Here is a 23,895-nt window from a genome sequence, read left to right as displayed (position 1 = left end):
ACAATACACACACACACACACACACACACACACACACACACACACACACGGTATATAGCTCAGTGGTAGAGCACTGTATTTCTATCTTTACTTAAATCCATTATTCTAGCTTGTTTTTATGTAGCTATGGTAAAAACCACTCTAACCACAGCAACTTAAGAGAGGAAAGGGCTTATTTCAGCTTACCATTCCAGGTGGTGGGCTATGGTTGAGAGAAGTCAATACAGGAACCCAGACAGACTTGAATCAGGAATAGAGGAGTGCTGCTTGCTGGCTTGCTCGTGGCTGATTCTCAGCTAGCTGGCTTATACAGCCCAGGCTCCTATGGGTGGTGCCCCCCCACATCAATCATCAGTGAAGACGGTCTCTCACAGGCATGGCCACAATCAGGCTAGTCTGATTGAGGCAGCTCTTGTGTTGTGTTAAGCTAATAACGAAAACACACCAGAACAGCCATGTAGGTCTTTCTAGAACCTGCTCTCTTCCCTGTGAAGAAGCCAGCATGAGCCAGCACATGACTTCACTCTTAATTCTGTCGGGTTATTTCCAGGAGTAGCTGCTTCAGAAGGTATGTGGTCCACCTTCTGAAAGTTGCTGTTGATCTCACTTTTGCCAGATATTTTGCTGTGTGTAAGGCAGATCACTGCCTTTCTAGCCCCCAAGATTAGAGTCTTTATTTCTGTCTGTCCACTAAATCTGGGCCACATAGTACATGATTCTGTCATAGCACTCAACGTAAGACTCTTCTGTAAATGTGCCTTTCATCTACCTCTGATGCCATCCACACAGGCACACAGAGTCCTAGATTCTTTATCTTGAAGCTCTGCCCTGCTGCAGACCTTAAGTCTCTTGTCCCCACTATACCAGAGAGGCTATTGCACACTGTACCTTCCAAGGAATGGGTCTTCAAACAGTATATGCCACTTTCGTCCTATCCTGTCTTGACCAGAGCTAGATCACATGGTCTCATCACAAGAAAAAACAAATATAGTCCAACAGTGAGTCTAAAAAAGGAAGTAGGTTTGTCAATCTAGTGTACACAGCAGTGTCTACCTTGTAGGCCAGCCCTTCCTAAATGGAGAGACTGAAAAGGCCCATCAGGAAGAAGGGCACCAGGCAACCTGTCTTAGTATGTATAAGGCATGCTGTCAGGCACTAGCCAGGAAGATCTATCTGGGGTGTATATACATCATGCGTGCATGCTTATTGCATATCCACCCTGGGATTTCTGACACAGCGACTTTGAATGCCTCTTACAGTTCATGATACGTGGCCTAGGCCTGGTTCTTACCATGAGCAAGCTCACGTCAGATGGAGTGTGATAGAGGGAGGGAAGGGCAGCCAGGAGCAGGTGTCCTACAGCTGTGGCTTCCTTGGTTGTTTCCTGGGATGCTGTTTCCCCTCTAAGAGACATCTAGGGACTCTAGAGCAGCATGTGGTTGTGGGACTGAGAGCTGCCATCTTTGCTGTGGTTGTTTACAAAGATAAGGAGCTGGCACCATGTCTAGAACCCCTTCAGTGGTACTGAAGATGGCCCCGGGAGGGGCTCAGAACCCCTATCTTTGCTTTCTTCATGTTAGGGGTTGTTGAGTCTGACCTGCCACTGAGGTTGAGTTCACTGTGGTCCTGACTGAGACGGTAGCCAGGGCTGCAGTCTGGGCAGAGCATTCATTCTGCCTGGTCTTTGCTGTGCAGAGACCCAGCTCTCAAGAACATCTTCTGTCCCATGGTGACCCAGCCTTACAGGAAAGGACCTTGGAACCAAAATGCAAAACAAGGACAGTGCCTCCAAGAGTGTTTTCTGACCAGGGAGGCCAGACTGGAATAGACCACAGAAGAAAATTGTTTTAGTCTCTCTTAAAGATTTTGCGTGTGTGTTTTGAGTGAGGGGCATAAAGCGTACCCATCCAAGCAGGAAGGTAGCCTAGACACCCCCTCCCAGACTGCTGTCATTGATATGCCACACAGTTTAAGCTAAAGGAGTGAGGGCAAGAAAAGGTTAAATTTCTCATATAAGATTAATTCAGCCATCTCTGTGAAATGGTGGAGGCAGAATACCATTAGACTCTAATCTCATTTCTCTCATGCTGTCTTTCTTGGAGCCTATCAAATAGTGTCCTGGCAGAGAGTCAGCTCTGTGGATGCTGAACATCAGAGTCAGTCTCTTGCCGAATGTGCCAGGAGGGCTGTAATTTAGAAAATGTAGCTACCTTGTAAGGAAGGATGAAAAGGTACCGAGTGCACCTGTCTCTGCATGCGATAGTCCGACCAGTTAGAACTGGTGAAACATGATTCTTGCAGAATCTTATTTTTTGTTTTATTAGAACTGTTTGCATGACATGGTCAAGCCAAACTTACAAAAACTGTTGGTACTGGGGGGCTGTCTGTGGGTTCATGGCTACTGTGTGCAGTCCTAGGTAGACTAAGTAGCCAATTAGATATGTGCCTTCGGAGAGGGGAGCTATGCATGCAGTGCAAACGCAGTAAGAATTTGCATCCTTGTTTTAATTGTTCTTGGACCATGGCATGTGAGTTTGCTTATCTGATTTAAGCCTGTTTGGGTGGGGAGGAAGGGGAGGGTGGGAAGTATTAGTTGCTGCCATTTCAAAAATAAATATATTCAGATGTTAGATTTTATATTTTCTGTTAGTTTCTCTCTCTCTCTCTCTCTCTCTCTCTCTCTCTCTCTCTCTCTCTCTCTCTCTCTCTCCTCTCATGTTAACACGTAAAAAAAAAAAAAAAAGCTTAAATTAAAAGCTGGGGGAAGGGAGGGGAGCCTATGAGGATTTGGGAATTTTTGTCTCCTCCTTAAAATACAGCTTTAAATGATGCTGGTTATTTTTATGTTGTATATTTGGGACAAAGAGACTCTACTCTTTTAAGCAAAAGATAATTGCACGATCTGGTTCAGCAGCTTTGTCCCTTGCCTCAAGTTCCTGCAGGGCTGCCACCCTCTTCGGTAATACCGAGGGAGATCATAAGCCGCCAATAGCTTTGGGAATTTCAATTGATTCCAAATGAACTAAATATTTAATTCAGTCATTCCCTATACTTCTAGGGATGACTTGGACATTTTTCTTTTGACTGAGGGCTTCATAGAAGCCTGACTCTGCAATGGCTGCTGGAGCCAGTGTCTGTTGCAAGGCTGCTCCCCTGCAGTGAGGCGCCGGGGCACTGCAGACCTGTTCCATAGCAGCCTTCTTCTTCTTTTTCTTTCTTTCTTTCTTTTCCTTTTCTCTTTCTCAGAAGGTGTGTAGCCAGCTCGCTATGTATAATACTGATGAAGCATTTTTGTTCCAGCTCTGTCTCAGAAGACCTAGGCTGTAGACGTGGGGATTTCAGTAGGAAACACTATGGATCTGTGGAGCTGGTAAGTTAATGCTGTCTGCTCAGTAGTAGTGCACTGATTCAGACTTAGAGGCGATCGCCAAGCTTATCGACCCTTTGTTGTATATTTCCTATTAGACTGTGTGCTGTGTCGAGATTTCATTTGAATCATTAATGACGAAAGGTTATGGTCATTTGGTCACCCTTATTCCTTTACATTGTCATTGCTTTTAATCTTCCAGTTTGTTAAAAAAAATATGTTATGGCTTGGTATTTTTCTCTACTAAGCAGTGCATAGAATTAAATAATCTGTAAATGAAGAAAGGTAACATTTCATTTTTATATTATCTTGTTCCTGAAAGTTTACAGATCTAGTTTTAAAAGTGTAATGACCATTGACATTCTGATTCTATCTTTGCTTTCTGGGTGTGGGACAGAGGTTAGAATGTATGAGGTATTTTCCTTTTATAAGCTTATTAGTTGGACCAGATCAGTATCTGTGACAGATGATAAATGTCTGAAATTAAAATATCTAATTTTTTATAACAAGAGACATTAGAGTTTGTGATATGATTTTTAGAGTATATATTCCTCATGAAAGAGGGGAAATAAAATGAAAGCATTGATAGACTTGGGTTTTAAGATAGATAGTGATTTAGTTTTCCAACTGCATGGGATCTGAACCAATTTCAGAAAATGTGCTTATAAACTGTACTAGTTATTACTGGTCATTAACTCTACTCTTCTGTCAATGAAGAATGAGTTGTTTCTGTCTCCTAGCTCAGTAGCCAGATTCCTACTGTCGATGCAAGCTGTACCTTTACAGGCTTTAACCGGAAGAGCAGCTTACACAAGTCGAGCGCTAGTGGCCCTCTGCTTGATTCTAAGCGCGTATAACAGACTGGACTGTGCGCCTGACCCAGGGCTGAACATCTTGCAAGTTTAAAATAAGTGAAAGGTTTGGTCCCTGTTCTCAGGGGCTTCCTGTCCCTCAGCTGAGCAGGTTCAGTGTGTCATCTAAAGAATGAGTATAGCCACATCAAAAATACATCAGCTGATTTAGTGCCTGTTCTAAGTCTTCCTTAACCCCTTACGCACTGACTCAGACCACTGCTCTCCTCAAGGAGCCTGGGCAAGAGTATAATTCAGAGTAGGAAGGCAAATAGAGAGAGATACAGAGGTGACATGACAGGAGCATGAAAGGAGGGAGTCACCCACCCTACAAGGGAACTTCAGGGAGGTGACTTGGAAGGCCTCCTGAAGGACGAAGGTGGTAGGATATGGGAGGGTGGCAAAGAATAGAGAGCAGACATGCATGGCAATGATGTTTCACGAGAGCAGTGAACAAATGGCCTGCCTGGCAGAGGTGAGGCCACAGGAAGTAGTGGTGACACAGCAAGCAGGCTTCGGTTCGTGTCTCCACTCCTCCACAGACTTCTGTCACCAGGCATCAGTAAAATGGTGTGATTTCTCAGTGTGTGCTCTGAAGTCTTTCTTGTTTCACCATTTGCTATAGACATGATCTTGAGCATCTCTTGTCCTCAGTTTTCTCATCCACAGAATAGGGATATTAACATTTTCTTCTATAGCTTTGCTGTGAGGATGAGATAAGACAATGGCACCTAGCCCTTAGCATCTTCCATGTTAACCTGCCTCAGTAGTGAAACTGAAATTCAGTAGCAGAGGTAGAACTGCCATAGTCAGATGAAGACCGGACTGGGTCCAAGAAGTGGTCCGGAGCCCTCGTGCACACTGAGGGTGGTGCTTAGGGAAGCACCTTGGGTGTGAGAGATGAACTCCGCAGATGTGTGCAAAGCACAGAATACCAGAATGTTCCCTGAGAGCCGCAGATGAGCTAAGCAGACATCAGAGTCAGCGGGAAAGCTGAGTTACAAACGTAGCACTGGAGTTAACTCATAGTCTGAGTTTCTGACAAGTTCCCAGACTGCAATTCATGCTGTTGGCCCCAGGGCCACACCTGGAGAGCCAGTGTTCACAGCTGAGGAGTCACCAGTCAGCCCTGACTGGAACGTGATGCCAATGGACAGAAAGCTCCTCATCCATTTGTTCATGATTTTCCTCTGGAGCTCTGTGTGTGTGTGTGTGTGTGTGTGTGTGTGTGTGTGTGTGTGTCCTCTACAAATATTATAACATAACATTTAAATAGGGCTGAGAGATGGTTCAGCAATTAAGAGTATTTGCTGTTATTAGGATCCAGTTTTAAATTCCAGTACCCATATGGTGGCTCACAGTCGACCGTAACTCTTGCTTCAGGGAATCTAACTCCCTCTGCTGACCCCCACACACATAGCCATACATACAGGCAAAACAGTCACACACATAAAAATAAATAAATAAATAAATAAATAAATAAATATTTTAATTAAATTTAAATATATTTTAAAATTCGATGGACAGCCTCATTACCTTGTAGCAAGTGTTTTCATTTCTCTTCAGCCCCTCTGCTCTTTAAAGCTATACATTTTACTTTTACGTGGTTGTAATAAAATTATCCAATGAATTTTGCATTATCCTTTTATCCATTTAACTGTTTTGTAAGTATCTTCTTTGCATGTTATCTGCAGAGTCACCATTTTGATTTGGATATGGCAGTCCAACTTAACGATGAACCATTCTCTGTGTAGCAGTTCCCTTCCTTTTGTAAAATTACACTGTGCCTAATATATATATATATGAAATGGCATCTACACTGATGGCTGGAATGAACAGAAATCCAGCTTCAGGACCTAAGAATTGTGCCTCAATTGTGCCACTGTACTGTAATACAGTACAGTGGTATCTATGGATGGATCGGCTCCAGGTCTCCCTTGGGTACCAAAAGCCAAGGCTGCTAAAGCTCCTGACATAAAGTAGCATCTTTGCATATGTCTGACACATATGCCCCTTACACTAAGTCACCCCTGGGGACTTACAATGCCTAACACAATGTACATGCCATAGAACCAGTGGTTATTGTGTGTTAGAGGAAAGCAAGAAAACAGTTCACACATGTTCATAAAAGACAGTTTTCCCCTAATATTTTCCATGCAGTTGGCTGGATCTCCTGTTGTGAAATGTCCATGTGTGATGACCTACTGTCTGGTTAAAAACAAAACAAAACAAACCCAGATGAGATGTATATTCTCTGTTCATCGGGAAATGAGTCTAGTTTTTCTTAACCTGGGATGAGAAAGACTATTGAGAACCACAGAACTCAGACTTCAGAGAACAGTGCCAGGAAAAAAATTATCATAAATGTTGCCTTTAAAAAACATAGCTATAGAAATCTTTGGGCAGAGCTAAGCATGGCCATTCACCTCAGTAATGGGAGTAGACTTGGAACTTCACTCCACAGGTGTCGGTCAGCCATGAATGTCATAAGAAGCCCAGATCTCTGTAGACTAAGGACAGGGTTCTCTAGCCTTCTCTCGAGTTTTTGAAGACCTACCATGTGGCAGGTACCATGCTGGGTTCTCAGGGAGAGTGGAGAGATAAGTCGGGCCTGTCAACTGTCAGAAAGCAGCTGCCTCTCTGTGTCCTGTCCCGAGCCTGCGAACCACCTGGATCTCAGCGGTGCCCCTTGTGGTACCCAGAGCTTGTTTCCTTTCAAGAAGCATGTGGGTTGAGCAGCAGGCATTCAGTCTGGCTCCACTATGGAGTAACTTGCTGGATGTGTCTGGGCAAGTCTCACTGGAAAAAAGCACTGAACACACAACTGGGCCTCCAGGAACAGGAGTGCTGTTTCTCCTCAGGTCACATGATGCCTCATCCTCTCCTCTCCTCTCCTTGTCTGTCCCACTCTCTCCAAACCATCACCTCTCCGGCTCCCTTTCTCTTAAGAGTTTTATAGTTACATATCTTGATTCATTTGAGTTAGCTTCTGTATATGTGTAAGTGGAGAACTTTTTTTACACTCTTTTACACATGCATACAATGCGTGCTGGGCTTTCCTGGCACCATATGATGAAGACTGTCCTTTCCTCTCATGATAGGTCACAGCACTCTTCAAAAGCATTGGTTGGCCATATATGTGGGTTAATATGGGGGCTCTGTCTTCTACCTCACTGGTCTATAAGCCTGTCTTCCGGCACAGTGATAGTCTAAAATGTTGCGAATGTGCAACCCTTTCCTTCTTGATTGCCTTTGTGGTTCATTTTGGACTATTGACCCTTATCATTCTTATGACCCTGTGACCCTTGTGACCCTTACTCCACCTTGCCCTTTCTAGTCTCCTGCCCTTACTCACCATGCTTTGACTTCTGACCTCACTGGTCTCTAGAACAGCCTCAGTTTTTCCATGCTCCAAAGCCTCTGCACTTGCTTTCTGCAAGGACTTCCCTAGTGCTTCTCGTGCCTGAGCTTAATGCTGTCTTCCCAAGCTCACCCCTCGAGATCCACACCAACCCCCTCTGCTCCTTAACTTGGCAGCAGTTGACTTAGCCACTACTCTCCCATCCATTGCAAGTGAGGGGGGAGCCATGTCTGTCTTCTTTACTGTTGTTGTATTTCTAGAGCCTGACACTAGACTGGTATATACTATTTTTCATATTTTTTTTTTTTATTATTCAATCTGGTGTCAGTTTCCCAACCTCCCTGGATCACATAGGTTCCAACTCTTAATTCCCACCATAGTCTCTTCATTTTTTGAATTTGAGTTTTAAATTTCAAAAAGAAAATTATAGATTAATCCCCCTTAGATTGGGTATGTATCAGGGTAGTAGGGTCATTTGATACAAGTGAGCCTCTAGAACCGTTCCCTCAACAGAGTTTGTGGTGAGGGCAGGCTATCTCCAAGGAGGACAGCTTAAACTTGAGTGGTAGTGGCCTGCGGAGGGAGCTTAGCAGGGAGAGTGCTTTCAGCTAAGGATCTAAGTTCAGATCCTTTGCGCCCCATAGCAGGTGTGGCAGCACACACTTGTTAACCTTAGCCCTGAAAAACAGTTACAGGTGGGACCTGAGGGCTCTCTAGCCAGCCAATCTAGCCAGTCAATGGTCCAAGTTCAGTGAGACTCCCATCTCAAAGAATCAGGTGGTGAAGAGCAAAGGAAGACACCGATGCCCACCTCCGACCTCTATGCATGCATTCATACACAGGTTGCACACACACACACACGGTACACACGGAATTCTTTCATGCAGTGGATTGTTTAAAAGCATCTCATGAAACTTTCTTCCCCTGCTAGTGGACTCGTAGGCCCTGCCACTTTCATTGGTCTTGTAAGTAAGGATGCAGATCAGAAAGCCTCTCCAGGTAGGAACCCTAGCCCTTTGTTTGTTCATATAACCCTGTACTAAGCATGGAGCAGCATTAGTCTCAATAACACTGGTTGAAGAATGAGAGTTCTAGCTTGAGAGAAACTGGAGAGCAGTCTAACTCATGAGAAAAGAAACCAAGCCCCTCTGACTACCACCAACACAGGTAGACTCATTAGCTTGCTGGCCATCCTGCCTCAACAGATGCCATTTTTCTTTCTGATGGATTGCAACTCCAGTCTCTCCTGGCAACAGTCCAAGCAAGGCACAGCTAGAACAGCATCAGCCATCTCTCATCACCTCCTATCGAAATCTGTCAGGGGCAGCAAAAGATTGTTTGTAGCTTTTATTGATCTGTTCTTGGCCTTTGACTGGATAGACAGGAAACTGATGTGGTAGAAGAGATAAATGATATGAATGCAATATAGACCTCTGCCCAATGCAGTCCAGCTGCAGACTGTCATGCACCCCTGCCTCTTGATGCTGCCAGGAAGTCACCATCTGCAAGTGGTTTTAGATTCACATAAATACGAATTTTGTCCATTCCTTTTGGCATTGTGTCTTAGTGAGTGAGCTCACACTCTCTGTAAGTATGCATGCTGCTCTGCTGTGCAAGAATGAAGCAGAGAGATGCTTCTCTCCAAAGGTGGCAGGGTTTTATATGAGTGGCCTCAAAAGATGTCTGGCATGTGTGCTGTCTGAATAGTTGACAATGAACCCGTTCCAAATCTCTGCAGACTTTCATATTAGAAGATCCTCAGAGTTTATTGTTGTTTAAGTGTGTGTGTGTGTGTGTGTGTGTGTGTGTGTGCATATGTGTATGCATGTATAGAGGCCAGAGGTCAACATCAGGTGGCATTCCTCAGGTTCCACACTGCTCTTTAAGACAGTGATTCTCACTTGTCCTGGAACTCAACAAGTAGGCTAGCCTGCCTGACCAGGAAGCCCCCATATTCCTCCCACCTATGTGTCTTCAGAAGTGGGAATGAACACAAGCACACATCACTGTACTCAGCTTTTATTACTGTTGTTGTTATAAAAATTTCAGAAAACGAATTTTGAGCATATTTCCTGTGCCCCAATTCCTCCCAGATTCTCCCCATTTCCTCGCCTACCAACATCATGTTTTTTATTTCTTTTTCTGTCAGAAAGCAAAAAACAAAAAGTGAAAATTAAAGTGAAAACCTCAGTAAGACAAAATATACCAAAAAAAAACAGAGAGCACACGTGTGTGTGTGTGTGTGTGTGTGTGTGTGTGTGTGTGTGCACGCGCACTTCCCTTTGCCGCAGATATCAGTTGCAAGTAGTTTCTTGGTTAAGGGTGGGACTTTGTGTCTGCATCTCAGTGCTGGGTTTTTGTCTGGTTTGGATCTGTGCAGGTCTTTTGCACACAGTCACAGCCTCTGTAAGGTCACATATGCTTCACCCAAACTTGTCGTGTCTGGAAGACACTGGCTCCTTGGAGTCGCCCATTGCCTCTGACTCTTTCAATCCTCTATCCTTTCCCGTATATATTTCTTGGCCCTGAGGGGAGAGGTTTGATAGACATACATTTAAGTCCAAGAAGCCCCTCACTCTGCACATTGTACAATTGTATATCTCTCATTTTATCACTGTTCCTTGAGCACGGTAACAGTAGTAGGTTTTCCCTAGGCCCATGACCTATCTAGTCTTGGATTCTCCATTCAGGTATGGGTTGCATCTCACAAAGTGGGCCTTACATCCAATATTAAACATACACAGTGGTTGGTCAGGCCCATACCATATACCACTGCTATACTGGTATAGCCTGTGAACTGCTTGCTCTCATAGGTCAGATGGATCACAGCTATGTGACACTAATGATTACTTTCCCCTCCCTCCAGTAGTGTGTAAAGTACCTTCCAGTCCTACAAATACTATCAGCAGGGATTCAGCCTTTAGTTGGGCACCAGCTCAGTTTCTCCATCTTCAAAGACATAACTAAGTAATGTCTTCAGCGATAGAACTTTACCACCAGATTGTGGAGAGAAAAACTAATACCCTCAACAATAGTGTTTGGGGTGTGGGTGTCTGTGGGACCCTTTCGTCCAATGACTCAGCAAGATGTAACCCATTGTCAGCACTGGAGACATACTTGGTGACATAAGACATCTAGTTGGGTGCCTTGCTTTTTGAACATGGCTTCTGGGGAGCAAACTCAGATCCCCATGCTTGCTTAGAAAGCACCTTTCTGGCCAAGCTATCACACAACCCGCCCTCAAATTTTGGTGAGGAGCCATTTGTATTTTTGCTCAGGCACAAATATAAACTACAACTCAGGGAACTGTTCTCCGGAGACGATCCTTTGCTAATGAGGAACTTAGCTGCTGGTTCAGCATCCCCAACAGAGCAATTTTGTTCTCCGTTTGGAGCTGATGATGCCTTCTGTTTATGGGGAAATTGTGAGAATTTTATGAGCAAAATCATATTCCACGTAGCATGACCAAACTGAGAGATTAGAGAAGATAGCAGCATATTTCCCTCAGGAATATCAAGAATTAAACATTCTACAACTAAAATCCCCGTCTGAGCAGATGCTCTCCAGTGTATCTGGCTTGTGTCTGAGCCTTATGCAGCAGGTCAGCTCCCTGAGGGACCTCAATTATGAGAATAGTACTGGAGGGGCCTTCAGATGTCTTCTGTTGTGGCTATGACTTTACTTAGTTATTACTAGTTTTAACATTTATTGGATGCTTACCATGTGCTATGCTGAACATGGAGATGCAGTTGCATAATGAATGTTCACAGACAACCAGATGAGGTAGGTGTTGCTTGGCTGTGCTTCATCCTATAGATGCCTAGAAAACATGTGTGAGTCCTGAATGGGTCCCATGCATGACTGGTCTGAGGACCCACAGCTAATACATGGCAGAAGTAACATTTAAACCCAGGTCTGTGTCTTAGGCTACAGCTCACATTCTGACAGCAATTGTTATTTCAGGTCCCAAGGCTCTAACGCTCTCTTCTGGCCTCTCTGGGCACTGCATATATGCGGCGCATATTAAAGGGGTTTCTCTGCAGTGGCTTCCAGGAAGCTTAGAGCTTTATCTTTTGTGTCTTGCCTTCTATAACACACATGCTAATCTTACCCTCTTGTGCTGTGTATCTAATTTTATCCTTCGTGTAAGATGTATTTCCATAAGCTTCCTCAAACCCTCTTTAAAACATGAAGTGAGATGTAAACAAAACTGCATTTTCTTTATCTAGCCCTGAACAGCGTAGTCTTTCTGTCTCCCACTAACACCTATCTGGTGTATAAGATGGCTTTGACTCTTGCTGCCGCCCTACTTTTCTCTACAGTACAATTGTGTGACTCATTTTTCCAGGGCCAACAAAACATGAGATTTAGCATACCACCTGATCATCTTGAGCACCAAGGCCTGGTTAGTGACATGGATCACTGGGGCACAAGACTACCAGAGCTGCACACACACCATGTAAGAATACCAGATGATGCCAACCTCAAGACTGTCACCCCCACGCCAGCAGGTCCAGGCAATATGATCGCCACTCTCCCTGCTCCCTGCCTCTGTGGTCTGAGTGTCACTCACGCTCTCCCCTAGGCCACAGATCTCTCCTATGTGCTCCGATTCCCTCCTCAGGCCATGCTCTCTGATCTGAGCCTCTGCATCATTGTCTGCTCCCCAAGACACCTTGGCTCATCCCTGTCTCTGGCTCGTTCAGCTTCATGGTGTTCTTTGGCATTGTGGCCTTTCCAGTGGTAGGCTATGGTGCCCTGCTCTACCTTGAGAGACACTTTGAAATCATGATCTGTGTGTCCAAGTTTATATTTTATAACCCGAGATAGGGACTGCAAACACTTTGATTATTTGTTTAATTCTTCAGTATAAGAAATGGAATAGAACAGCTTCCCACTTGGATTGTGGCAAAGTTCTCATGTGTCTCTGAACACAGTCTCTTCTAATGTCTGTTTGGTTGTAGCCGTGGCCTCCCCCATCATGTGCCCTGGTGTGTTCTGTCCTTTACATGCCCACCGCGTGCCTGTGTCTGCTTGTAGATCTGTGGCCAGGGTTTAGTAGTGTGGACCATCAGTTGTGACCATAATCAATTTTAAAAGATTTATTTATTTTATTTATATGAATACACTGTAGCTGTCTTTAGACACACCAGAAGAGGGCATCTGATTCCATTACAGGTGGTTGTGAGCCACCATGTGGTTGCTGGGAATTGAACTCAGGACCTCTTGGAAGAGCAGTCAGTGCTCTTAAGCACTGAGCCATCTCTCCAGCCCCATAAGCAATTTTTAAAATATGATTTTTATGTACGTGTGTGTGCCTACTTGTCTGCACTATATGCATGTAGTAGCCTCCAGAAGCTAGAGAGGATGTCCAGTGCCCTGAAACTGGAGTTACAGGTGGTTGTGAGCTGCCCTATGTGGGTGCTGGGACTCAAACCCTGGTCCTCTGCAAGTGCAGAAAGTGCTCTTAATCACTGAGCTGTCTCTGTAGCCCCTAAAAGCAGATCTTTGTCTTGGCAGAAATATGTGATTGCCTTGCGCACTGCTCTGATGGGAAGAAAGTGTTTTCAGTTCTGAAAGTTTCAGAAAAGCCCCATGTTCTCTTCTGAGTTCATGTGTGTCTGCTGTCAAATCCATAGAACTTGACAATGTGCCATGGACATGAGAGTGATGACTGCTCTCTTACTTCATATGGTGCTGTTAAAAATGGGTGACAAAAGATGTCTTCTGTCAACCTGTCTTCACATGGACTCTGAAAATAGAGCTGTGGGCTCTCAGAACTGTGCGCGTCTGTTAACTGGCCTCTGGCAGGTATCTTGGGACTTAGTGCCAGTAAGCCAAGATCTTTAATAAAAGACAAAATACTGTGATCTTACCTTGTCCCAGTACCCCCTAAACTTTATAATACCTAACAACAATGTGCTTCAGCTCTGTATCCCAATTCACTGTGTCTGGAGTAGACGGGCATTTTTAGGAGAGTCCATTTTGAAAATGACATTACTTCCTTGCTATGTCTTGCCTGCTCTCCGGCAGGGGTAGGGTAAGAGCAGACAGAGACGTGCTTCTCACACTCCTTTTTGGGTGCCATCTGTTTCATTTCCTCTTTCTTTGGCCTGGCTTTTTTTTTTTTTTTTTTTTTTTTTTTTTTTTTCTGGCTCCCCTGACTTAAAAGATTCTATTCAAAGGTTCTGGATTAGATAAAATCTAGTTTGACTGCACCCTCAGCTGGAATTAACAGGAAGTGTGGGGCTTTGATTTCCTTATTGCTGTACAGGGTGCTTGCCCTTGTACAGTTCTAGCAAGATCCTGGTGCTTTTGGCCAAACAGGGACCAGCATCAGTCCCTTAATGTCATGGTCCTAGGCAATAAAGTTTATGTTCCAGGGACTCTACAACCTGCTCTTATCCATCATTGAGCCTTAGGTCATGGGCCCAAGATCCAACAAACAGTCCTCTACCTGTGACTATTACAGCCTCTCAGATCTCCTCATACTCTCCCATCCTTCTAGAATGTTCTTCTCCGTGTGCCTCTGCCAAGCCTCTGTCATGCATCCTTCCCTGTCTGCCTCAATGGACCACTCATCTTCCACTCTCTGGAACCTTATATGTCTATGCACTTCTCCAGGATGCTGGTCATATTTTGCCTTGTAATTATTTGCAGATATTCTTTGACTTGCTTAGCATGGGGACTACTTTTTCATTGTACCTACAGCAAGCTCCAAGCTCGCTGCCAAATGTCCATATGGTGGCTAGAGTTCTGCTAAAAATCCAGTGTCTGGTGATTTCTTTCAGTTACATTTAATAGTATTTTTTACTTTTGTGTATATGCATATGGGCATAAAAAGTGGATATACTTCTTAATATTCTTCTATGGTTCGGAAACGAATATATGCTGGCTATAGGAGAGTTTGAAATAACTGAAAGCACAGAGAGGACAGTGAAGTCCATCTTTATCATCCTACGGTAGCCTACGGTAGTCACTGCGAAGACTTAGTGTGTGTCTCTTTAGCAATTACATTAACATACAAAATAGGCTTTTGTATTTTATTCTTCTTCTGTACTTAAAAACAAGTGTCATCTTTTGAATAATGGACACTCTTCCACCAACAGCATTATCTCCTCTCTAGATCTCTTATTTCTTATTTATGTCTAATTTCATTTGTTGGCTGTGACCTTTACAATAAGAATCAAGGTGCCAGGGAAATAACTTCATAAAGTGCTTGCTGCATAATTACAAGGTCCTGTGTTCCATTCCCAGAGTTAAAAAAAGAGAGCGGCATTTCCCATCCCCTGGGCTCACGCAGCTTTCCTTTCTCCCAGCTTCTAGTTCAATCTGTCCCTTTTCATGTTCTGCTCAGCATCTAAATTGAGGCTCACCCCTGCTTCACTTTTCTCTTACTTTTAAGGAACAGGGTCTCACTGTATTGCCCAAGCTGATCTCAAACTCCTGCCCCTCCAGCCCTGCCCTCCCATGTGGCGATACAAGCAAGCACAATTGCTCCTAGATTTGCTGCTTAGGTTTTAAAACCTGTTCTGTTTCCTTTCCCCAGGAAAGCCCTTCATCATCCACTGAGGTCACTGCAGCCTCCGGCCCTATCCATGAGCGTGGGCTCTGTGTGCCACCACGCATGCTGTTATAAAGAGAGCATGTCCTCTGTCTGCCTCAGGGAATGACTGCTTCGCTACAGTTTTATAGTAAAGACTAGTTAAGGCACACATGCTTCCATTTCATTTTAGGATTGGAGGTCACGTGTCTTCATGGCTCTGTTACAGGGTTGTTGTATTGTTTTTCTTCCTACAACCCTCAAGCAAAACAAAGCAGCTCTTCAAACCTTGTATCTTCTGCATTCAGAATATCCACCCAGCCCTCAGACATCACTGGCCTCTTGGACTGGAGCTTCTCTGATCCAAGCAGCTGCGCAGACAGCTTACACAAAGCTTCCTCATAACTTCCAGCAGCTAGCTGGTATTTGTCCTGTAGCGGTCTGCAGTGGGGTGGGGGCAGGCAGGGCCTTCTGTGCTCATCTCATCCAGCGGCTCTGGAAATCACATGGAGCAGGGGCTTTGGTTGGAAGAGGAGTATAGAAGTAGTGTTTGCTCAGCTCCCTACAAAAGCTTGAGAAAATGCCAGCGATGGAAAGCCACTTTTCTATTGTTTTCTTTTCAGCTTGAGTAGTCACTGTTCATTAACTAGCCATATTCCAGAGAGACCTCATGACTCCTTAGTTCATCCCCTGATAAGCTTGTTGACCTGCTCATCCTTGTCACCATCTCTGGTAACACAGTAGTCCTTTCTTAGTCCTGACTCCTTATTTCCTTCTTTGGAACATTCTCGAGCAGCGGATGCCTCCAGCACCTGACCCTCATGCAGATTGTGCTGTGTTAACTAGGTGATCAAATCATCAAGCCATTTGTGTCTCAAGGCAAATGGCCCTTGAAAGAGTCTGTGATCACACAGATAGCTAGTCTGTGAATGTGACTTCAGGAGTAAGTTCCCTAAGCAATAGATGATCTGTTGGCCCTAGGCATATTAACTGAGGATCTGTTGAGCCTGACAAAGCACCATCAAGGAGATAACCAAGGCCATGAAGCTCTGACTTCTGTCAGACCTTTGGGCTCACACCTTTCCTCCACAACCTTAGGCCCCAGTATCTGATGTGATTTGAATTCTACAAGTACATAGTGGGTACCAAGGTATCCTCCATTCCAGCCTGCTGAATCTCACTTTGGCCTGCTTGCTCTACTCCTGCCGGTAGTGGAGCTGGGTTCTGCACAGAGTAGCTTCCTACTTGCTTCTCAAAACATCATCCTCTGGGCAGACTTCTTTCTCAGGCTCTTGACCCTCAGTTCTGCAGAATCCCTTTACTGTTCTTCCAAGTTCTCTTTGTAAGTAGTTAGAAAAGAGCCCTCTCCCCATCTTGCCTGCTGTTTTCTTGAAAAAAAAAAACAGAAGTGCTAGTAAGTAAGAATGTAATTAAAAGATCACCCCTAGCTTTTTAAGTATATGTATACGGACACAGCAAGCATGTTGAGGCTGCCTCCTTGGTTTTTGCCACTGTACTGTGAGTTCCAGGCTAGCTGGCCTGTGAGCTTCCCGGTGATTCTTTTGTCTCCCTGGAATCTCTCCATAGATTCAAGGATGCCTTAGTGAAACACCAAGATGTTGAGCTCCCTGGCTGCCAGGCTTCCCACATTGCTGCTGCCTTGTCTCTTGTCCCAGTGGAACAGGACCAACAGCAAGGAGACAGCCAGAGGGGACCCCTCCACCCCAGAGCATGCCCTTTACCCCTCTCTGCATGCAATGTACACACACTGGAAATGAGACACAACAGATCAGGACATGAGCCACACAGCACCACGCACAGCTGCAGCATGGCTCCATCTGGCCACCTTCCTGCCTGTCCCCACCCTTTTCATTTATGTTTATTGGCACCGCTGGGGACAGACCCCGGACTGGGCTACACTGCAGCCTCTACTCTTCTATTGATACAGAGCTAAAACTTTGTTCCCTTCTGAATACGTTCTCAGCAAGGTATGTGTGTAGGGTATGTGTGATTTGCATATAAAACTTCAAAGGAGTCTGCTTTCTAGACCAATATTTACAGTTTTATAAGCCTGCGTATATTGAAAATCATTTCTCAGAGATCCTGTACTAGAATAAATTGCATTAGAACTGCAGAATAAATTGCATTATAGCACTGGAACCTTTCAAAGCTCCCTCAGGCAGAGCTGGTCTCCATTTCCTCTGACCTCCTCCAGACAGCACCCTATGCTGGCTTCTGTTGTTATGGCATTTAACCAGGTTGAGTTGTGATTTATCTGTTTATACACCTTTGTCCCTCTCATATCACCATAGCATCGGGGTCCTCTAGAGCAAGAACCAGGCTGCATTTATCTTTGTTAATGTATCCATCAGTACAGGTCCTGAAAATGTGCTCTCGCCATTTCTTTCTGCCAAATATACCAATGTTTAAACAGATTGTCCAAGATTTTGAATGGAGCATTAAGACAATTTCATCAGCAATACAATAATTAGTGCTTTAATAGCGATCAGAAGATCTTATATTAACCATTATCACAATAGCATGTAATATAGTAGACTAGAATTTGCCGCATGCCTACGATGTCCAGGGACGATTCTGGGCTCATTACACATTTTACACTATTGAATTCTCTCTGCACACTTAGATGCAGATAGAATCTTCATCTGTTTTACTCAGACACAGTACTTTTTTTTAAAGTCTCTCTAAGTAGCCCAGGCTGGTTCCAAACCCTCCATGTAGCCCAGGCTGACCTTGAACTTGAATCTCTTGCCTCTAGCTTTTGTTGTCTTTGCTTTAGAGATGTAGACCCCAGATGGACCCCCCCACCCCGCCCTCAGGTACAGAACCAGCAAATATGAAACTTGGATTTGAGCTGGTCAGCCTGGGCAAAGAACGGAGGGGAAAGATGAAACACTATTTTTAAAGATGTTCTTTACATAACCTTTTGGAAATTTGTTTTTTTCGGAGTGTAACGTGTTCCTACGGTTGTACACTTGAATGCCAAGGGCACAGTGCAGGCCAACAGAGCTGCTGGGGAACAGAAGCCACCCACAGCCCAGAGACTCAGAGCAGCTAAGCAAAACGGAAAGGAATCTGGTTTTGAGGAAGTACATATTTGCATTAATTTTTAAGAAGGTTGTCATTTAATTGCCTTTAATATAAAACTAATAACATTTTTATTAAATGGTAGTTAATAATATTTTCTGTTTTATTTTCTTTTAAATTAATTTTTTTAATTTTGCAAATGGATATTGTTTAGATGGACTCTTTCTGAAATCAAACATGTAATAAATGCATTGACTCACTTACCCTGATCCGCAAGCTCTTTCCTAAGAAAGCTTCCTGCTTTCTGTGTCATTGACATGCCCTGACCCAGCTGTGTCACTAAAGTGTGTGGGCACTAGGCTTCTCCTCATAAGAGCCAAACCATCTCTGTAGTAGTGTCCTGACAGCTGCGTCTTTCGTTTTTACAGTTATTGACATATTGGAATTTCTTTCTCCTCTTGATTTTCACTGTTCACCTAGATAACTGTCCATCTCATTAAACTTAGCCTTTCTTTTTGGTGATTGTATTCTCTTCACTTCGGAGGGGCACTTCTGTCTTCCTTTTTAAGCAGGAGTTACTGTAGTTGAGGATGGTGCCTCGGTCATCCTGCCTCAGTTTCCAAGCTGGGATGTAGGAGTATCCTGCCTCACCAGCCCTTGGCTTTGTAATGGTCACCTTAAGCTGTCACTTCTCTTCCTTCTCATCCTGCAGTTTGCTCTCTGACCTTTTCCTGTCCCTGTCCTCCCTTCCCTGGCTGTGCTCTGCCATTTGTTCTCATATCTTGCAGAAGCAAATGCCTAAGTCCCCGCTCTCATTCTTCCTGTTCAGTCGCTTTGGAACGTGAGTTCTCTTATAATGAAGACATCTGTGGCACCGCGTGTTGTGGCTGCCCTCGTTGTCCTCACTGTTTAAGTAGTTCGCAGGTTTGCTATTCCTCCAGTGTAGGTGTTGAATTTCCAGTTGCTTTACTCTTTAAACGGAAGCTCTTCTTCAGTTGCATTATACTGAAATAGGGTCTATACAGTTTTATAGGAGCTTCCAGAGTTTTTTTCTTATATGGTACTTTATAGGATTGTTCAATATTAGCTTCATATTTTAAAGCTGAATAAATGCATTGAGAAGTTGTACACTTATGAGCAGCTGTAGAGGTACATACTTGTAGTCCTGGCACTCACATGGTTGAGGCAGGAGGATCATAAATTCAGAGATAGCTTGGGCTACATAGCAAAGCCCATTATGCTCTTAATTCTTTAAATACACATGTTCTGATGCTTCAGGTCAGTTTCCATGTTTTGAATGGTGAACTTATTGAAGGGGGTGATTTCTCCCTTACAGACAGAAGAACAGTAAAGCAAGATCTGATGAGTTCATTCTCCCTCACACACAGCTAGCTACTGTGAGTGACTGGTGGCCATGCTCCCCACACTCAGACCCAGGATGATTCTCTCATCTTTGTATGAGATTCTGTGGCCTCTCTGATCTCTAGGGTTATTGTTAGAGTCAAGGAAAGGGGCCAGGGAAAGGCATACCCCTCTTGAGGGTACAGAAACACTTCTGTACATGCCACATAGGGCTTCTACACACCTGCTGATGGAGACAATCAAGTCAGGTGATGAGCTACCTCATGGGAAATGAAGTCCAGCCTTGTGTTCAAATACGACTATGGCATTTTGGAAGAAAGTGGACCTTATAGCACATAGACCACTGTGCCCCTGAGATGGATTGGAAGAGAGGACTTATGGGTTTGTTCTGTGGACATTCTAATGGGTTCTGGGGGATACTGAGTCCAATCTTTTAACAAAATGCTTAGTGTTGATTTTCTGTGCCAGCCAGGTTTTCTGTGCTTTTAATAGGCCAGAGCAGATGTCTGTGAGGCGTAATTAGATAAGGAAGGCTACCTGGCAACAGCATTTCTTCTGTGGTAAAAGATTTTTTTTCTGTAATGTTGGGGGTTTGGTCCTTTAGTTATCTGGGGCACTCTGCTCTTTATTATCCAGTGTGACAGTCTTTATAGGCCCTAGACAGCTATAGAATGGGGACAGGGTAAGTCTCACTGGGACTGCCACTGTGCATCTAGCCTGCATGTCACTAGAACAACCTCCTTCCCAGCTAGTGCTCCACCTCGGTCTGTCTGGGAAGCCCCTCTAGAACATGCTCAGTGGCATTTGTTTAAGCCCACAAGAGTCTGTTAGGGATTCTCCAGGCTGACTTCACCCTGCACTCATGGTTTGGGCTGCTTGGCTCTTCCTTCTCTTTGTTCTTTCCTGTGTGATCAACCACTAGATGACATTTTTCACATGATTAACAAGCCTTCCAGGGACCAGCCCCATTTCCCATAGAATCTCAGCCTTCATCTATTGTTTACAGATGTTCAATAAACCCCTACTCTGCAGCACACAGAGGGCTCAACTCTGCAGATGCTGTGGTGACCACAGATGAATCAGCTCGTGGAGCTTATTAAGGAACAAAGGGTGTGCCCAAAGAGAGACCCAGAGAATCAGGTAATCATAGGGAAGAGTATAAAGTGCAGCTTTGCTGAGTGGTCCTTTGCCCAGGCAAGAGGTCAGGGAAGGCATCTTGAAACAAGAGGCACTTGGGTAGATCAGAAGGAGGGCCAGAGCCATCTAGGTCGAGAGCAGTAGCTTGTAAATCAGGGAAGAGGAGAGACAACAGAGAGGTGGGACTGTGGGCCACAAACTCTTGGGATTTACTAGATCCACCAGCCACTGCATGGAAGCAGGGTTGGAAGGAAGCAGGGGTGTATGAGTCTGTGTTGGTTAAGAGGCAGCCGCAGCCATGCAAGTAGGGGTGCAAGAGTCGTAGTCTGAGATCTGAGTCAAGTCTCTTTCTGGATTTCATAACCCTGAGTTCAGAGGGAACTAACTCTTTCCCAGCTATTAAATTGTGAAGTGTGTTCTTCCTTTCTTCTCAGACTTCTCGAACTGAGACAAGCTTTATGCTTGTTCTAATCACAGCAAAGGGAAAGTACACAGTTGCTCATGCTTGGCAGTGTTGGGGATGTAGTGGGAAATATGGTTCATGTTCATTCTTGGACGTATGGGTGAATCATGAATGGCAGCAGCTCTTCTCCCGTCTACCATGAGGTTCACGTGGCCAGGACTTTACCAACTTAGATTTCCTTCTTCTCACCGTGAGAGACATTGTGAACTAACTGACTGTGGCACTCTGCTCCTTCCGTGTCCTGGTGTGACCCCCCACCCCACCCCCAGATACTTCATCCCAAGGCCCTGCTACAGCCTGCAGCAGCATCTCCATACTCGTGGCCTCTCTGCTGTTCCCTGTACTTTTAACAGTGAGTGGGTGTCCGCTGTCCCTGAAGACCTAACCTTGTCTTTCACTTGTACTTCACTTGTGTGTTTGTGTATGGAGACACGTGCCTTGATGTATATGTGTGGGCAGGAGACTAGACAACAACGCTGTAGAATCTCCTTTTCTCCCTTTTGTACCTTCTGGGAATCAATCTCAGGTTGCCAGGCTGGCTCAGTAAATGGGTCTCCCCACTGAGCCATCTCTCAGGCCCTTTCACTCACAGTTCAGAACTGGCCTCAGAGAACGTCAGTGCTCAGACTCTTCCTTCCTTCTGACCCCATCCGCACAGCTTGTGCCCTGAGTGCCCTCCATTTTTACAGTTTGCTAGAAGGCTCATGGAACTCATTGATAGAGCTGTTAGCACACTTAGGTTTGTGATGGCCAAAAGGACACAGGCAGCATAAGAAGAATCCATGTGAGTCTCCACATAGAGCTTCCAAATGTCCTCTCCAGTGGAACCCTGGCTTGGGCTGGCTGTGACACACAGAGCACTGGCAGAGTGACTGGCTGGCTTCCTGGTGGATTTGATCACATGGATGACCTTAGCCCTCAGTCCTTCTAGAGGGAAGCTAACATGTATGACCTAAACCCTACCATCAACTACACATTACTTGCCAGTATGACTTAAAGCTTTTGAGGAAAGAGACATTCACTGTCACTCAAGAGGGCTCAGACCTGTTTGGACAAGGTGAAATTCCATTGCCCACGTTCTGCCTTAAGACAATGTGGGATTATACACTGCCAATAGCCAGCCACTGACATAGACACCTGCCATGTGTGACCAGAGGTTACTTTGCAGGCAGAGGATTAATAGTAAGTCCTGACTTGTTTGGACCTTCTTGAGATAAAGCTTGGAGAGCAGCTGCCAGCTTCTGAGGCCCAGCTGCCACTGTCACATCTAAGCTCTGCTCTGTCAACTAGTCATATAACTTAGTTGTGATGTTCTTTCTTCACTAAAACTAAGATTAATACTAGTACCTACTTTGTGTTCTTACATAAGGTAAATGAGAATGTGTGTGTTAGGGGCTAAGAATACATGGTATATAGGAGCATACAATAAAGGAAAACTGGATACAATTTCATTTTGGGGGGGTTTATTTATTTAATGCATATAAGTGTTTTGCCTGCATGTATGTGTGTGCACCACATACGTACCTGGTGCACACAGAAGCTAGAACAGGCTGGATCCCCTGGAACTGGAGTTACAGGCATTTGTGAGCCACCATGTGTGTGCTGGAAACTGAACTTGGGTCCTCTAAAAAAGAAAAAAGTGATCTAAGCATCAGGGCCATCTTTCATGTCCTCTTTGTTTTTAACATTTAGATTTTAGTTTGTGTATTGTGTACCATGTGAATACCTAGTATCTGTGGAGGACAGAGGAATGCATCAGATCTCTTGAAACTAGAATCACATTTGATAGTGAGCTATCATGTAGGTGCTTGGAATTGAACCCAGGTCCTGTACAAGAGCCACAAGTGCTCTTAACTGCTGAGCCATCTCTCTAGCATACCACCCCACCCCACCCCACCCCACCCCACCCCACCCCCTTTGTCTTTTGAAACAGAATCTCATACATACCTGGCTAACCTGGAACTCTCTATGTAGACCTTGAACTCAAAGATCCCCGTGCCTTCTATTTTCATATTTACCATGAGAAAAGTATTCCAATCTTTTTTTTCAGATCCTTTAATATGGTAAAATTTGCTTGTGTGGGTGGTTCTGAAAATGTATTCTTTATTTCCCACCTTCATGTCTTTTAAGCAAAGGTGGAAGTATGAAGTAGCAGTCAGTCATAAGAGGTTATATTCTGGTGTGAGAGAGAGCATGAGTTAGCGGGGAGAAGGACCCTGTGGTGGCAGCAAGTGTGTTCTGATACATTTGGATGTGGACATTGTTGGCAGACCTTTGCTATGAACTGCAGGGAGATTCTAACAGTTGAAAACCATATATGCACCATTTTTCCATGTTGCTTCTGAGAAGGCTGGAAGGAAGATGTCTTGAGAGCAGCTTAAGGACGACCAGGCCAAGCTCCAGCCTCCTTTCTGCTCACCGCTTTCTAGCACCGAGCTCCCTAAAGACAGTCTACTGGCAAGCTGCACACAGCTGGCCTTAAAAGGGCCACATTGGCCTTCCAGAAACTGTTTAAAACTGAATGAAGCCCAAGAGCTTTCTCTGATGGTTACGCCTTGAGTTTGTGCCAGCCACTAATTGTTCTCTAGGCTTTCCTGGGAAGGTGGCTGAGCTTGGGGCTTGGCTTTGGCGTCTGCCATCTGTGAGCTGCTATTTGTCCACATGTGATGTGGATCAAGACTGTTTGTCCATGGATCACAGTTTTAATGTTTTTCAGTTTAGGAAAATGTTCCCTCTAGGTGGGACTTTCTCTCAGACTCCTAAGGC

General features: G+C 44.6%; 1 protein-coding gene across 8 annotated transcripts in view; it reads left to right on the top strand.

Moving 5' to 3' along the window:
- The window catches only part of Garnl3 (GTPase activating Rap/RanGAP domain like 3), a 144,364-nt gene that overhangs the window by 38,771 nt on the left and 81,698 nt on the right, over window positions 1–23,895 (top strand). For 7 of the 8 annotated variants that reach the window (XM_076928519.1, XM_076928524.1, XM_076928520.1 and 4 more), the window contains exon 3: window positions 3,301–3,370. In XM_076928519.1, the coding sequence (XP_076784634.1) occupies window positions 3,301–3,370 (70 nt within the window). Of the gene's footprint in view, window positions 1–2,125; window positions 2,232–3,300; window positions 3,371–23,895 lie in introns of those variants that run through there. The other variant, XM_076928522.1, reaches the window with a different exon arrangement.

Source organism: Arvicanthis niloticus, chromosome 2, assembly GCF_011762505.2.
Source record: "Arvicanthis niloticus isolate mArvNil1 chromosome 2, mArvNil1.pat.X, whole genome shotgun sequence".
NCBI classification, from domain to species: Eukaryota; Metazoa; Chordata; class Mammalia; order Rodentia; family Muridae; genus Arvicanthis; species Arvicanthis niloticus.
This window is presented reverse-complemented; position numbering and strand designations above follow the sequence as displayed.